The sequence below is a fragment of the Jaculus jaculus genome, chromosome 8 (genome assembly GCF_020740685.1).
Source record: "Jaculus jaculus isolate mJacJac1 chromosome 8, mJacJac1.mat.Y.cur, whole genome shotgun sequence".
Taxonomy (NCBI): Eukaryota; Metazoa; Chordata; class Mammalia; order Rodentia; family Dipodidae; genus Jaculus; species Jaculus jaculus.
Genome location: NC_059109.1, coordinates 19,206,644 through 19,223,678, shown reverse-complemented (window position 1 = coordinate 19,223,678; position 17,035 = coordinate 19,206,644). Strand labels below are relative to the sequence as shown.

The 17,035-nt window shown below is 47.2% G+C and overlaps 1 protein-coding gene across 2 annotated transcripts in view; it reads right to left on the bottom strand.

Moving 5' to 3' along the window:
• Positions 1-217: 217 nt before the first annotated feature.
• Clic5 (chloride intracellular channel 5) overlaps positions 218-17,035 on the bottom strand; it is a 184,691-nt gene continuing 167,873 nt past the window's right edge. For both annotated transcript variants that reach the window (XM_004653044.2, XM_004653045.2), the window contains exons 5-6: positions 13,521-13,705; positions 218-4,850 (exon numbers count right to left, since the gene is read on the bottom strand). In XM_004653044.2, coding sequence (XP_004653101.2) covers positions 4,683-4,850; positions 13,521-13,705 — 353 coding nt within the window. In that variant the 3' untranslated portion in view covers positions 218-4,682. The remainder of the gene's footprint in view (positions 4,851-13,520; positions 13,706-17,035) is intronic.

Genomic DNA, 17,035 nt, shown 5'->3' with positions numbered 1-17,035 from the left:
CTTTTTGTTGGAAGTTAAAATAACTTTTACTTGAAAATAAGAGTGATTTCATACTCATCATTTAAAACCAGGCAGGAAATCCCCATGCGAAATAAGTCTGATGATCCCTTTTGTAATATTTGAAAAATAAAACAACTTTATTCAAATCAGCAAATAGCAATCAAGGAAATAGATTTAAAACTGGCTTAATATCATGAATAAAACACTCTTCAACATGTGCATGAAAAGGCATTTTACATTTATTAAGGCTTGAAAGCAAGGCTTGCGGTGTTTCACCACAGTTAGAGGTCTCACGGAAATCAGGTGACATCATCTTGGAGTGTCTTTGTAAAATGAAATGCCTGTCTTGTATAAAAGGGAGGCATCTCTTGCTGAATTAGTTAACTCCACAGCTTATTAAATGGAACAATCACATGGCCAGAAAAAGAAGACACGTTCAAACATCGGCTAGATCGTTTAGATTTTAAACATATGCTGAGTCAATATTGTGAAATCACTGGCTACACACAAAAATACCTTAGAGGGCTGTGTCCTTAAAGTTGTGTTCCTTTTATAGAAAGCACAGGTCAGCCTAAATCTTATTTTGAGGCAAGAGTTTATTTGGTTTTGGTAGTGTGAGAGGAGGAATGGATCTAGTTTCTTAAACGACATTATATAAAATTATGTGCAGTTTGAATCATACCCAATAATGAGATGGAGATATCGTGAAACTAGGCTGGGAGAGGACTATTGATGACTGGTGATGAGAAGAGCGTGCATTCACATAAGAGCCCTGTTGATTGAAACAGCAGAGGGTAGGAGACCAGGCCACCGGCCTGTGTGGAGAAGGGGCTTTGGGGGAAATGGGATGATCTCTCATATTCTCCTGCTGCAGACCTGTGTCTCATGCGCACGCTTCTTTCTCTAATGTTTCCCTAAGATTCTTCCTAATGTCAAGTTATGTACGTATATAACATATATGTGATATCACACATACATATCAAAAGCGATCCTTGAGCATCCTTGGAGTTAGTTTTAACCACGAGATAATGTGTCCTCTTTCCAAGGAAGGTCACACAAGCATCTTGATGGTCTGCAGTTGAGCCAACTCCTGGCTCAGGGGCAGGGGGGAAGTGGACGGAGCCCCTGCTGCTTCTGGAACAATTTGATTTCTGGGAAGAGACTGCCACCATAATCGTGAATGCTTATGAGACATACCCACACCTGTCTCTGCCTTCTTTGTTACACGATTTGCCTAGGCCTCCCGATCCCTGGGATTCTGAGATGGTCTGTCTGCTCCAGACATGCTCCATTTGTGATAAGATAGAAAGACACTTAGTTTTGTCTGTCTGCACAGTGACCACCTCCCACGCACGGGCACTGCGAAGGGCTGCTGTGGCTTCATTTAACAGGTGCCAGGAACATGGTCCAGACCCCGTTTGTGAAATGGCCTGTTTTTGATGACAAAATCAAGATCCTGTCTGGCCCCACCAGACTACAGGGGAATGCCAAGATACCATCTCCTGGAAAGCTGGAAGTAGTTTGGGATCGTGTGGCCAAATCAAACTGATTGACTATGTTTCTTACCTTACAACTAATTTTTTGGCGCCAGGTCAGCTACCTAGCCCTCTTATTTAAATTAAGAAAGTTATACTCAAGTCACTGATTCCGAATTCATCAGACATTTGGCTTCCTTGTCAGCACAAGGAGGGATTACGTCCAAGGTTTTACTTTCTAGCTGATTGTATAGTTATTAAAATCATACCCATTGCTTATCTCAGGGCCAACCTAAGGGGTAGGATGCCTTACATAGGTGGACACGTTCATCTCCGCGATTCCGAGTAAGGCGCTAGCTTTCTGCCATGCCTTCCGCCTATCCAACAAGCATCAGGATCTCAACTGAACCGCTTTCCTCTCTATGCCATTGAATTCGGGGACCAAGAGTCTTTCCAGACCAATTAAAATGACTGCCTCTTATGCAAAGGGTTCGGAGGACAGGGGCCACACTGCAAACCCTTCAACACTCCCAAGCACCTTCCACACGCTGTGGCTGACAGATGGTGAGCTGTGTCTATGACAAGGTTAAGGTCAAAGCCCAGAGAGGCTTGAAGCATGTGGAGAAAAAAAAAAAAAAAGATGTCCTCTAGGGGAAAAACAGTAGAAGGTGCTATTAGTCATATTATTGTTAGTTTTACATACTATGATAAATCTGTCACAAGACATTATAACTCCAAGTCAACGGTCAGTTACTTTAAATGATCATTAGCTGCTGAAATGAAAAGTTATTTCTGAATTAAGTACACAGAAGAGCCTTCCTTCTATGGCTCTTGCCCTTTTTTTTTGTTTTGCTTTTTTCTCAAGATAGAATCTCACTCTAGCTCATGCTAGCTTGGAATTCACTATGTAGTCTCGAACTCATGGCGATCCTCCTACCTCTGCCTCCTGAGTGCTGGGATTAAAGGCATGTGCCACCACGCCCGGCTGACTCTTGCCCTTTTTTAAAGTGGTTAAAATTGATCACACACCACACCTCCCATAGTGCCTAAATGTTGTTCTTTATGTTAAACTAACCTGCCATCTAGAAGTAACAATATTGAATTGGTTTGGCCTATTGGTTTGGAACGACTCGCCAATTCTAGAATTCTGCACACCACATCAAGGGCCCTGAATGTGCCGCTGCCTCCCTGGAGTCCTTGGGTGGGCTTCAGAAAGGGGTTCACACACCTCTGGGGCACAGCCCAGTGAGCTTGCTGCGGGGGGGGGGGGCACCTTGCCTGCTTTTAAGTTAGGGAAGGTTTCTGAGAACACCACCATTTCCTGCACATTAAAAGGTCTTCCAGATCATTCTGGAAGCTCTCATGCCCCAGGAGGCTGGTTTGTGGGAGGTAGTCCCTTCAGTTAAAATGACTGCTTCCTTACCAGTAGTACATTTTAAACATCTCCAGGGACAGTCTACAGATAGCCTGTGGAAAGGTTCCTTCAGTGGTGGAAATGAATCGACTCATTTTACCTCCTTAACCTCTTCCTCAAAGGGCTGGAGAAAACTCTCTTTTGCCAATCAGTGCTCAATTTATTGTCTTTGGAGATCCCTGGAGGCCTGATGTCCACTGATAGTTTCTGTTAGTGTGTGTTAATGTTTCTATGGAAAGGCCCTATTCAGTCCCTTCCTCACAAGCCATGCGCCCAGTTCAGGGGCTTTCCCACCCCTGGATCTTGGGAGACCAGCCCTACACCAGCAGGGACCAGAGACAGAGAAGGCAGCATTGTCCAAGGAGAAGCCCCGTGGGTGGAATTCCTCCAGGGCCCTCACTTGCTCGCTGGCTCACGGGCAGAGGGACAGCAGATGATTAACTCACTTGTCACAGTTACTTCCAGTCAGGTCCCCATGCTCAGGCTGTGCATATGAAACTTAAGGAGAATGACTCAGGAGAGAAATACTAGCTAAAAGACAAAAATGATAGTTTTTTTTTTTTTTTTTTTTTTAATCTGGTAGTTAAGTCTAACAGTTAGAAAATGAACCCAAGTATTTGTTTTTAAGTCCCAACCACATGGCTTCCCAGTCAGAAAGGCCCATGGACTTTCTTCCTAAGGTATCCCGTGATTGATCATCACACCACTTCTTCCTAAACCCATCTCTCTCCCGGCAGAGGCTGGGTTTAACCAGCCGGTAGTGGCTTCCTAAGCATGCTTGGCTGCCGCCCACATGCACAGGGGGTGAGAGACGGGAAAGACATTTTTTGGCCGATTCTTGGGTTTTTGCCATCAGGTGGATGGTGACTCCACATCACCAGTCTGAGACCACTCTAAAAGTTCCCAGGGCAACATGAGACACTCCACACAACACTCCCCTTCCTAGCTCTTGCTCCTAGCATTCAATGTGGAACGCAGTCACACCCACGCACGTGAACTCCAGAGAAAAAGCACTCCTAAGTCAGTGACCCCCATGGCTGGAGACCCTGGTGAGCCTTTTGGCATCAACACTGCTGCCCTAACTCTCCCCATCCCAGCGCCCCCTCAGTTTGGAATTGCATGTCAATGGCCTTCCTGGCAAGGCTGCGGGGGAGGGGACGGAGGGCAGCAGGAGAACTGGAGTCAACACCCGCAGTTCACATCTGGCCCGCACCACTCCCAGCCTGGCAATGTCGGGCAGTGCCTTGCGGATGTGTCTGATGGGACATGACAGTCTCGCCCACTGTGCCAAGGACAGGACTCTCAGGAGGAGAGAGGGGAGTGAGGCACTCTGCTAGATGCCCAAAGCTATATAGCTAACTGTTTCCACGATCAAGGTGTGGATTTCTCTTGAATAATAAAGAAGCGACAAGTGTCCTTGGCCTTGCACTTGCTGACAAATGAGAGGCAGAAGGAGGAGGTGGTGTTGCATGTGGCTAACGCGTCTGAGAAGGCATTTTGATATTGGCAGAAGAGACCAGGGACAATCCCATATGTGTGTTGTCCAAACTGACCCCAAACCCCAGGTCAGGCCAGGAGGTTGGAGGGGTCGTCCTTCTGCTTGCTGGTCTTCAGAAGTAGCAGGCTGGTGTTGGGGGGAGGAGGGAGAAAGTGCCAGCACAATATGGCCTAATTAAAATAATAATAATAATAATAACAATAACAACATTTCCCCAAGGCGATGAGGAGGAGGAGGAGTCTGTCGAATCAGACGCCTTTGGGAGCAGTGGAGTTCTGAAGCAGGGGCAGGCAGCTCAGGACCGGCTGAGGCGCCGGGCAACGTCGGCGTAGGCCAGCTCGATCTCGCTGTCGGCCGCACAGGTGTTGGTGAATTCGTCCCGGGCATAGGCGTTCTTGAGATACCTCCAGAGGCCCGTCATCTCAGCTGGGAGGTCATAATTACGGTACTTCTTGGCCACAATCTAAGCAGAGAGGACAAGACAGAGGTGGCGTCAAGGCAGGAAATAAAGGATTCAGAGGTGTTTGGGGCACAAGTCTGTGGGTGGCTTTGCACATCAGAACACCTGCATGTCTGTGGTGACGGCCGTGGGGCAGTCAGTGAACCTTTGCCATGTGTAATGGCCTGCTTTATTTGATCCTACTTTTCTTTATTTAAAAAAATATTTTAAGGCTGGGGAGATGGCTTAACAGTTAAGGCGCTAGCCTGCAAAGCCACAGGACCTCGGTTCAATTCCCCAGTACCCACGTAAGCCAGCTACACAAGGTGGCGCATGCATCTGGTGTCTGTTTGCAGTGGCTGGAAGCCCTGGCACGCTCATTCTCTCTCTTTCCCTCTTTCCCTCTCTCAAATAAATAAATAAAAATAAAATATTTAGAAAAATATTTTATTTGTTTAATTTGAGAGAAAGAGGCAGAGAGAGAGAGAGAGGGAGAGAGAGTAAGAGAGGGAGAATGAGAAGGGGCACGCCAGGGCATCTAGCCACTACAAATGAAAGAACTCCAGACACATGCACCACCTTGTGCATCTAGCTTTATGTAGGTATGAGGGAATCAAACCTGAGTCCTTGGGTTTTGCGGGCAAGTGCCTTAACCACTGACCCATGTCTCCAGCCTTGATCTTATATTTCTTAAGTAAAAATAGTTTCCCCTTTGATCTGGTGGGTCCCCCTCTAGGGACTTTTTTTTTTTTTTTTAGGAAATAATCAATGATGTATATGCAAAGATTTTGCTAAGTAATCAGGAGAGCATGGCTATTCAACATAACACAACATATGGTTAATGACACCAGTGTACAGCAACCCTTGAATGGTATTTTATTGTATGTAAATGCAGTGGTAGGGGCTGAGAAGATAGTTGAGTCAGAAAAGCATTTGCCTTGCAAGTGTAAGGAGCTGACATCCATCCCTAGAAATTGCATAAAATTGCTGGGTGGAGTGGTACATGCCTATAATCCCAGCAGTGGGGAGGCAGAGACAGGAAGATCACTGGGACTCACTGGTCTAATTGAAGAGTTCCAAACCCATGAGAGACCCTGTCTCCAAAAGAGGTGAGTGGCGTCTCTGAGGAATGACACCAGAGGTTTTTCCTGAGGCTTCGACAGGCACACACGCCCATGTGCACATGAACTCATCCACACACACATGAGCACACACCCTTACACACACGTAAAAAGAATAACTGAAGAAATATGATGATATAGCAGACAGTCACTAGGAGTGGTGTTGTCAAGGAAACTCGAGTGTTTGGGAAAACATTGTAAGATAAACATATTTGGTATGTAGTATAAATGCATTTGGAGAAATATACATAGTGACTGTAGTATATATCAATATATTACCAGTGATCAGGTAGCCCAGGCTGTCCTTGAACTCACTACTCACTACATAGCCAAGGATGACTGTGAATTTCTCATCTTCCTGCCTCTGCCTGCCAAGGTAGATTCTATTTTTAAAAGAAATTTTTTTTTTAATTTATTTGAGAGCGACAGAGAGAAAGACAGATAGAGGGAGAAGGAGAGAGAGAGAATGGGCGTGCCAGGGCCTCCAGCCACTGCAAACGAACTCCAGACGCGTGCGCCCCCTTGTGCTTCTGGCTAACGTGGGACCTGGGGAACCGAGCCTCAAACCGGGGTCCTTAGGCTTCACAGGCAAGTGCTTAACTGCTAAGCCATCTCTCCAGCCCAAGGTAGATTCTAATTTTAGGATTACAGGTGTGTGCCACCGGGCCTTGCTCAAATTTTATTTGTGCATTTTTTGAGCCCTAGGTCTACTTTGTTTTAAGTAAATATCCTTATTTGTAGGGGAGCAAACCCCAAAACATCAAGTTAGCCTCTATATGTAGGTTCAGGTTATGGTGTGGAATGGGCATATAGAAGTGTCCAGTCTGTTCCTAATAGCCTGCACTCATGGGATGTAGGCTAGGGCTTTCTGGAGAAGTAATGTTTGTATCAACAGAAAGAATAGAATATTGGGTTGGAGAGATGGCTTAGCAGTTAAGGCCCTTGCATATGAAGTTTAAGGACCCAAGTTTGATTCCCCAGGACCCATTTTAGCCAGATGCACAAGGTGGTGCACATGTCTGGAGTTTGTTTGCAGTGGCTGGAGGCCCTGGCTTGCCCATTCTTTCTACCTGCCTCTTTATCTCTCTCTCTCTCTCTCTCTCTCTCTCTCTCTCTCTCTCTCTTAAATAAATAAATATTTTTTTTTAAAAAAAATTAAGAGACGGAAGCTCCTTAGCACTGTACAAACTGAAGGCAGAAGATACTCAGTGGTTCATGTCGCATTGTACAAGACATTTCTTAAACCAGGATCTGTTGAGCAATCAGGAATATTGACTGTGGTTCCTGCTTTACTGTCCATAATTCCTTCCACTGCGCCCCTCTGTCCTATGCAAATGATGAAGAAACAGATCAACTTGAATGCCCCCTCCAGTGCCAGGGCCTCGGAGAACAAAACCTTGGTGCTGCTCTGACATCCTGAGAGACCTGAGAACTTGCCTCAGGTTCAAAGTCCCTCTGATTTGGTCTTGTTTTCTCTGCTCCAACTCAGAGGGAAGGAAGGCTGAAATCTGGTCACACCCCAAAATCTCATTATTTATGTCGGGGGGGGGGGTAAAAAGTATCAAGGCCCCAAGCACACCTGACAACCAGGCTTTGCTGTGCTCTCGAACTCATTCAGATTCCAGAGAGAATTAGATTACAGGTCAGTTTCTGCTCCAGGTTCCTTATAATCATTTAGGGATCCTAGAAATTACTGCATCAGCCTCTCCCCTGGGGGAAAGGATGGGTGAGCTTAGACTACCCAGGTGTCCTGTAGATCTCACGCTTTGTGGGTGGCCCTGTGCTTCTTCATGTTAATGAATTTGTGTGTGTGTGTGTGTGTGTGTGTGTGTGTGTGTGTGTGTGTTTCTTCTATTGGGTATTGAGTCCTTCTCATATCATTTCATCCCAGCAGCGTAGTTTCTTTCCTTCTCTCTCTTTCTTTCTTTCTTTCTTTCTTTTCTTTTCTTTTTTTTTCTTTTTTTTTTTTTTTGAATTAGGGTCTTTCTCTAGCCCAGGCTGATCTGGAATTTACTATATAGTCTCAGGCTGGCCTCAGATTCGTGTGATCCTCCTATCTCGGCTTCCCAAGTGCTGGGATTGAAGGCATGTGCCACCATGCCAGGACCTAGTTGCTTTTTTGATGCTGAGGCTGGGGCTGGCTGTGAATATGGCCTTCCTGCCTTGCCAGAGAAGACCGTCAGGCTCTGCGAAGGACTTGAAAGAGCCTGCTGCCCCCAACTGTGAGGCGGAGGAGGGTGGCAGAAGCCCCTTTGGTGGTCAGCTTCCAGTTCTTTCCTGCAACAGCAGCTGAATCCCATTTGCTGTTTTGCACATACGCTGAGGACTACCTTTAACTAGCTTTGTTGTGCTTGCTCAGAAAGACCAGCACATCAGGGACCCCACTGCAGAGGTTGGGTCTCAACCTTCTGGCCCTGTTTGGAGCTTGAGTTGCAGCCCCAGTCCCAGAGCCCTTGAACTTGAGAGGACCAAGAACCATCTCCATAGGACCCACAGCCACTTGACCCCTGGTTAATGAGCTTTCATGGGCTTTGGAGATGATGGCTCCGTGGGGAAGAGCTCTTGCTGTGCAAGCATGGAGACCTGAGTTCAACCCTCAGCGCCCATGTAAAACGTCGGTGTGGCTCTGCATGCCTGTAACCCCAGCAAGGACTGGGGTGAAGACACAATCACTGGAATTCACTGGTCAGCTAGTCTAGCTGAAAAATGGTTAGTTCTAGGTTTAGTGAGAGACCCTGTCTCACACAAAGAAGGTGGAGGAGTGATGGAGGAGCATACAGGACTTCCTGTGACTTCTGTACTTATGCATACTGGGCAAGCACATCTGAATGCACACACACACACGTAATACTATTCACCATATGATATATAACTACATGGGCACAAAGTGTCACACACACATGCATACACAGACCCACTATACACACACATAAGATATTATATGTTATATAATATATAAACTACATGGACACATAAATACTACATACACACATATATATGATATTATATATTATATAATATATAAAAATTACATGGACACACAAATACTACACACACACACACATATATATATAATACATATTATATAATATATAAACTACATGGACACAAATACTACATACACATGTATAATATTATACATATACAGACATACAAACTACATGGACACACAAATACTACACACACAAACACACTTCACAAAACTTATAGGTAATAATAATAGACTGTTCCCTTTGTTCCTCCTGCCCTGGAGGAAGCAGCTGTCTCTGAAGGTGGGAATCACATGGAAGAGTTTCCTCTCCAGTGCTCTGGACGCAGTGCTCCTCCATACGAAGTTCTCTTATATAATAGATCGCAGTGACCGGCGACGAAGCTGCATAGAACCCAGAAGCCAAGGCGACCGGCTCGGAATCCTGTGCCACAGCACTGATTGGGTGATATGAAGCCATCGCTCGTCACCAGAGCCCCTAGGACCCCTCCCTCCACTCACTGCAAGAGCTCATGTCATTGAGAACAGGTTGTCTTGGCTCACAGCAGTGGTGGTTTGACCACGGGAAGCAGCTGGAATTTGACAGACTGGACGAAAAAGATCCACAGTAAAGTGAAATGATCAACTCCAAGACATTGTGCCCAGCTGGGCATGATGGCGTGAGCCTGTATTCCCAATATTCAGGGGGCCGAGGCAGGGGGATATTGAGTTTGAGGCCAGCCTGGGCAATATAGCAAGATGCTTTCAATGCATCTTTTTTCCCTTAAAAAAAAAAAAAAAAAACTATTCACAATTGTATCTTCATGGATACGCCCACATTAAGGCAAAACTTTTACTTGCAAGTTTTGATGTCTAGTTTATTATTTTGTGGTGGTGGGTTTTAAAAAAAATGGAGTGAGCTGGAGAGATTGCTCAGGGGTCAAGGTCCTTGCCTGCAAAGCCTGCCGACCAGCAGTTGATTCCCCAGTACCCACGTAAAGCCAGATGCACATAGTGGTGCCTGTGTCTGGAGTTCGTGTGCAAGGACAAGAGACCCTGGCGTGCCCGTTCTCTCTATCGCTCTTCTCTTCGTCTCTCTCCTCTTGCAATTAAGTATAGAAATAAAATATATTTTTAATATTACTTTCTTATTTTTATAAACATTTGAGAGAGAGAAAGAGAGGATGGGCATGCCAGGGCCTCCAGCCATTACAAATAAACTCCAGACACATGTGCCAGTTTGTGCATCTGGCTTAGGTGGGTACTGGGGAACCAAACTGGGGTCCTTAGGCTTCGCAGGAAAGCGCCTTAGTTGTTAAGCCATCTCTCCAGCACAATAAGTAATTTTTTTAAATGGAGTGTATATGTATGTCTCTATGTGTGTGGGCACACACATGTGTATATGCAGGTGCTCATGCATGTGCTTGCTGTGTATGTGGAAACGAGAGGTGGATTTTTGGGCATCTTCCTCACTCAATCTCCAGCTTACGTTTTGGAGACAGGAGCTCTCAAGGAACCTGGAGCTCCCTGATCAGACTTCACTAGCCAGCCAGTAGCACTAGGGATGCCCAACCTCTGCCTCGCCAGTGCTGAGGGTACAAGCGCTCAGCACTGTGCCAGGCAGTTTTACTTGGCTTATAGGAAATCAGCACTCAGAAACTCATGCTTGCTTGTGTGGCAAATACTTTACCCACTGAACCAACCACCTCCCCTCTCCTGTCCCCCTGAACAAGCTCTGGCGCTGGGTTTTAAACCCAGGCCTCATACACACTAAGCAAGGGCTCTGGGCTAACTATTGACAGAAAGATAACAGGAATGCATTTAATGAACCTATATTTGCATTCATAGGTGTATCTCTGGGCTGGGGAGATAGCTCAGCAGTTAAGGCACTTGCCTGTAAAGCCTAAGGACCTAGGTTCGATTCCCCAGTACCTACATCAAACCAGATGCACAAAGTGGCGCACGTGTCTGGAGTTTGTTTGCAATGGCTAGAGGTCCTGACACACCCATTTTCTCTCTCTCTCTCTGTCTCTCTCTCCTTACAACTAAATACATAAAATATTTTAAAAGGTTCTATATGTGTATATCTCTTCCTGTTTGCCTCAGGGAGGACACGATCCTTGTGCTGAGCAAGCCACAGAAGGCCTGGTCACAGATGCTCTTGGTGAGGGGGTGAGGGCCGCTCAGTGTCCATCCATGGGGACGGATGTGAAAATAAGGCAGGCACGGGCGTGCTGAGGATGCACACACGCAGCTCTGACGCTCGCAGGAGCTTTTCCACACTTATGTTCTGCATTTGCTATTTCATATGAAAACAGTTAGCTCCCACAGCCCAGATTAAGTTTTGGCATCCGAGGCCAAACTGGAGGCCTGACTTGGCTCCTCGTCACTCTCTGCTCTGCAGAGGGCTGCCAGGTCCCTGGATCTGATAAGCTGGATCAGCAGAAATCCAAGGAGACAGGAGCTCAGGCCCGGCCTTTGTTCCCTCACGGCCATCCTCCCTCTGATCCCCAGTGTCTCGGGGCTGAGAAACCCACTGAACTTCCTCCAAGGCCAGGGGATTAATTTAGTCATTTAGGGCTGGAAGGAGCTGAGGCGATCAGAGGATGGGGGCATGAGCCTGAGAGAGCCTATGTTTTCTTTGTTCGACAAAGCATTCGTAAGTACATTGTCCATACATGTTGGAGTAGAGGGGGAAAAAAAAGGAAGTGAGAAGGGTTGAGATCCACACCTTCTTTGGTGAGGCACAAGAAAAATGAATTCCAAAAAGATCAAATGATTTTTTTTTTTGCCTCATTCGTGCTACTATTTATTTGGTGACAGATGTTGAATTAGAACTTAGGTCTTCTGATCTTTCCATAATATCACTGGCACCCACTGTGACTGAGCAGGCATCATACATCCCTGAATGGTGTGACTTATGCTTCAGAAAATAAAAGCACGTTTGGGTTTATGGGGCATGACATAATTAATAATTTCAAAATGACATGTCTTGGATGGAGCTATATAACTGATGCTTGGTGTGGCCCTGAGCCCAGAGTGTCTTCATGTTAAAACACAGTTATCTGTCCACCCTGTTAATACACCATTCCCTCCCAGCTTCTAGTTCTTTGGGACACTCACGAATGGCCAGCTAAGCAGCTTTACCACAAGCTGGTGCATGCTTTGATTGGAGAAACGCCTGCAATGTCCGTGTGCCTAGCTCAGGAAAGAAGGCAGCTGAGAAACAGTATGCACTTTCCCTGCTGGTAAATGATGCAATCAATTTCTTCCCTATGAAGAGCACAAAGAAAGTAGAGATCCCAAGACACAAACGAGTCAATCAAATGACCCACGAGTGGGTATGAACCAAAGGTCCACCTTCATGGAAGAGGAAGAAAGTCCTGCGGTTACTGAGCTCATTGCCCACACTGAATGGTAAGACATGGGGACGTGTAAAAGTGGGGAGTACTTTTCATGTTCCCCAAGGCCATGAGCATCAGGAAAAGATGTAGGAGCCCTGGGGAAGAGGCTCAGTGGATACAACATCTGCCGGGTAAGCATGGACGCCCAAGTCCAGAACCTCAGCACGTATATAAAAGGTGGGTACTTCTATAGGCATCTGTAACCCAGCACACCTACAGGTAGAAGAGAAGTGAGCCCAGTGGGCGTGGTGGCGCACACCTTTAATCCCAGCACTCCACCTGGGAGGCAGAAGTAGGAGGATTGCCGTGAGTTCGAGGCCACCCTGAAACTACCTACTGAATTCCAGGTCAGCCTGGGCTACAGCGAGACCCTACCTCAAAAAGAAGAAGGAGAAGTAGGACAAGAAGGGAGATGAAGATAAGAGAGGTAGGAGAACCCACAAAAGTTTGGGGCCAGCGATCCTGGCAAAGAAATAAAAGGCAAACAGCACTGAACAGCCAGGTTCTCTGTCTTAAAGGAGACGGAAGGAGAGGATCAAGGATGCCCCCCACACAAAGGTCGTCCTAATGACCTTCACCTGCCTGCCTTGTCATGCACATACTCACACATATGAACACACACACTTACAATCCACATATGCACATACAACACACACCCAAAAAGAGAAAGGTAAAGATATAGAAAGAGTGTCTGTTTAGAGAAGTTGAGGGATCCAAATGCTGTCTTTAGTTGAGCTAAAGCAGGAATTTTTCTGCGGTGTTCCGGGGAGCACGCTTGTGCCCCATGCAGCCTCTGCCTCTTCAGCTGAGAGGTGTCCCCCAGGAGCCACCTCATAGTCTGTGGAAAAGATAGACAAAGACCCACAGGGACTCCTGGACTGCAGGAGTCAGATACGGTGGGAAAACTTTGGCAAGAGGCCTTGACACACTGTATCACGACAGCTACGCTCGTTCACTGAGCTCCTGAGTCACTTTAGGCAATTTCATACCATATGTCTTTCCCAACCACCCTGGAAGAAAATGACACAGAATCCTATTTTATAAATGAAAGCCAAAGTCCAGAGAGCCTTTACGCCCAGGGGGTGGTAGAGATGGACCTCTTCATCTGACTTCCAAGCCCGGGCCTTTCTCCTTAACCGGACACACAGGTGGCCTGGGCCTGAGCGGGGCCGAGCCAGCACCATGGACAGGCCTCTCTCACCTTGACCACATGGAGTTTGGGCAGCAGGTTGCAGTCGGCCAAGGTCAGCTCATCCCCGTCCAGAAACTTGCGCTGGGATCCCTTGTCATCGTCCCCACGGGTGCTGCCGTCGATCTCCTCAGGCAGAGGGGTGTTCAGGTAGTCATCCAGTTTCTTCAGGGCCTTCGTCAGGCCTCTTTCAAGGGCTAGAATAGAAAGCAGGAGGGGGTTGGGTCACCTCTTGTCACTGGATACAGTCCCAGCGATCTCAGAGTGGATGAGCTCACATGACTTTCGGACCCCTTATCACTCTATTGGAGACCCTGTCTTAAAAAAGAGGTGTGTAGCGCTCCTGAGGATAACACCCTAAACTGTCCTCAGGCCTCCACCCGTACCCACACACATGTCAGTCCCCACATACAAAACACACATGCACTCATGTATTCCACATACATGCAAAACCCAAATCCTAGCCAAACAATCAACTCTAGCTAATCTTTTTTGTTTTTTTTTTGGTTTTTCGAGGTAGGGTCTCACTCTGGTCCAGGCTGACCTGGAATTAACTCTGTAGTCTCAGGGTGGCCTCGAACTCATGGCGATCCTCCTACCTCTGCCTCCCAAGTGCTGGGATTAAAGGCGTGCGCCACCACGCCCGGCTAAGCTAATCTTTTTAATCTGAATACAATATAGAAATGTAGCAATGCAGCAATGAGGACACACAACCAAAATTTTATATCTCCAGCATATATAAGGGCTGAAGAGTTGGCTTAGCAGTTAAGGCCTTTGCCAGCAAAGCCACAGCACCCAGGTTCAATTCCCCAGGACCCACGTAAGCCAGACGCACAAGGTGGCGCATGTATCCGGTGTTTGTTTGCAGTGACTGAAGGCCATGGCGTGCCCATCCTATCTCTATCTGTGTCTTTCTCTCAGTCTCAAATAAATAAATTAAACTTAATTAATAAATTTTGTAAAAAATACTAGTCAATAGGTTGCAGTTCACAGCCTGAACATCCAAAGGGAGATGACACGGCGGAAGATTTTTCTAGTCTAGTCCAGATAGCGCTGGGAGAATTCACCTATGTCTGGCCTCGCTTTCCACCTCCTGCAAGACAGGCCCTCTCTCGCTAGCTGAACTTCACACTGGCTGCTCCTGCAAAAGCTTCCCGATTCTGCTGAATCCACTTCCCGTTGCTGAAGGCACCATGTGATGACAGACGCTCGCCCTGTGTCTGTCTGCTTTATGAGGCTTCCGGGGGATTCAAATCTGGCCGTTAGGCTTGCACAGCAAGTGCCTTGAGCCACTCAGCCATTTTCCCAAACCTTCACAGTCCCTTTTAATTACACAGAAGTGACATACAAACTTTGCTCCTGAATGCACCATGTAGCTGCAGGAAAGCTAGCTGGCCAGCTCGTTAGCCAGTGGCACCTGTGTCACTGGTCCCATCCCCTTGGGGCTTTTGTCTAGACTCCATGTTCCCTAGATGATGGGCGTCGCGCCTGATGTTCTTGCCAGTGCATATAAGCGGGTGTGGTCATCGGGACAGGCTGTGAGGTCTGTCCTCCCGTTCGTTCACGGTTTCCCAGATGTGCCTTTGCTTAGCCACTCCCACATAGCCCGCCTTTGTCTTCTCATAGAAGGCTTTTTGTTTGAGACAATGGCTCAACAATTCAGCTGAACACTTCTTGGAATGTTTGAAACCCAGGCTGGAGGCTGGACAGAGTTTCCCAATCCTTCCTTCTCTCTGGTGTGGCCCTTGAACGTGGCCTTCAGCATCTGCTTTGCGTTTCCAGCTTGGGAGAGCAGCGAGAGAGGGGCTGGGAACAGCGCTCCTATTCCCCTCCGCTATTGTCTAGACTGTGAAGGGATTACCAGACCATTCAATGGGCAGGGGCAGAGGGTGGGTACCAGACAATACTTATGACTCTCCTCTCCCCAAAGCACTGGTGATTTGTACTGGCTTTGTTTGCATACTGAAATCCTTCTGCCCCTTTCAGTGAAAAAGATTATGGCAAAATCCTAATGGAAAAAGGAAAAAAAAAAATCACATAGCATACCTATCAAAATGTAACTTCTGTCACCCGAATGATATGAAGTAGTGTGTAAAGAGAATTAAGACATTCCAAGGCCTGATTCCAAGTGCCCCTTGGAGACAAGTCCACACTCAAGTCACTGAGCTGGGCATGACAATGAACTCTGGGTTGTAGGTGTGAGCCAATAACGGAATAATGGAGGCCTTGGAAGGCTAGCTCTGGATACGTCCCACTGTCTGTCCGATGAGCTCTTTCTTGAATGGAAGGGATCAAGTTTGGCAGTGTTAGATGAAGCCGTGTGTCACGAGTATAACGCTGCGTCCCCAGGTCCTGGTACCTTGTTGTGGCTGCAGGTGAGTTCTTTAACTTCATTGAATGCCACTTTTTCTCATCTCAGTAAGGAAACTGAAGAGCCCCAACTCAAGTCACATGTGGCCAACAAGAGGCCAACCCAGAGAAAGGTAGTGGCCTGTCCCAGATTGGTCATTGGTTGTCACTGAGTCTGTGATACCAAGTCCAGCAGCCACCTTGTGATTCCTATACTGTCAATCAGGAGAGTCCAAAACATTCCAAAGAATGTGAGGTTATTTGCTTTATGAATGCATGCGTGAGTGCACCGTGCAGATGCACATGCGTGTGTATGCGTGCCGAGGTTTCAGGGCAACCTTAGGTATGGACCCTCCAATAGTACCTGCCTTGTTTGAGAACACAGTCTCTCACTGGCCTAGAGCTTACTGGTTAGGCTAGACTGGCTGGTCAGCAAGTTCAAGGATCCCCCTGCCTCCAGGAACTCCCCATCGCTGGGGTTACAAATGCACCAACTATACCTGGATTGGAGGGACCGAACTCAAATCCCCACGCTTACAAGTACTTTACCTACTGAGACATCACCCCAGCCCAAGAGCAGGAGGTTCTAAATAGCTCCCCCTTTTAAAATCAAATCCAGGGAGGAGAAGATCGGCAAGCCAAAGAAGCCTCGTGCCTTACTTGGGTAACGTATCATCACACATCTGTCCCTTACACTCCCCCGGGATCCCTCCCTGCTGACAACAGGCAGACAGACATGACAGGCCTCCGCTTGCCCAGGCACCAAAACACTGCCATATTGCCAGATAACAAATGGCTGCATCCAGACAGTCTCTGCCAGCTTTCTTCCTTCTGCCCACCAGCTCACTCTGGGAGCCAAGGAACCGAAGGGTCTCTTTCGGCTGGTGGCACTTGTGTTGTGAAGGCATTCATGGTCACCTCCAGCTCCCGTAAGAGGGAGGTCAAGGAAACCTGACCGGGAAAGGTTTGCTCCTTCAGTGACTGTGTTGGAAATCTTCCCTTCGAAAGACTTCCCCGGAGTTGCTGGGTGAAGTAACTTCAGACTGATTGCAGCATACCAGTCGGGGCCCAGGGCACCCTGAGACCCATGCCGACAAACACCCCTCGGCCGTGATGGATACCCAGAACTTTAAGTGCTCTCTTCCCCTCTCTGCCTCTGTTTCCCATCAAGATTTATT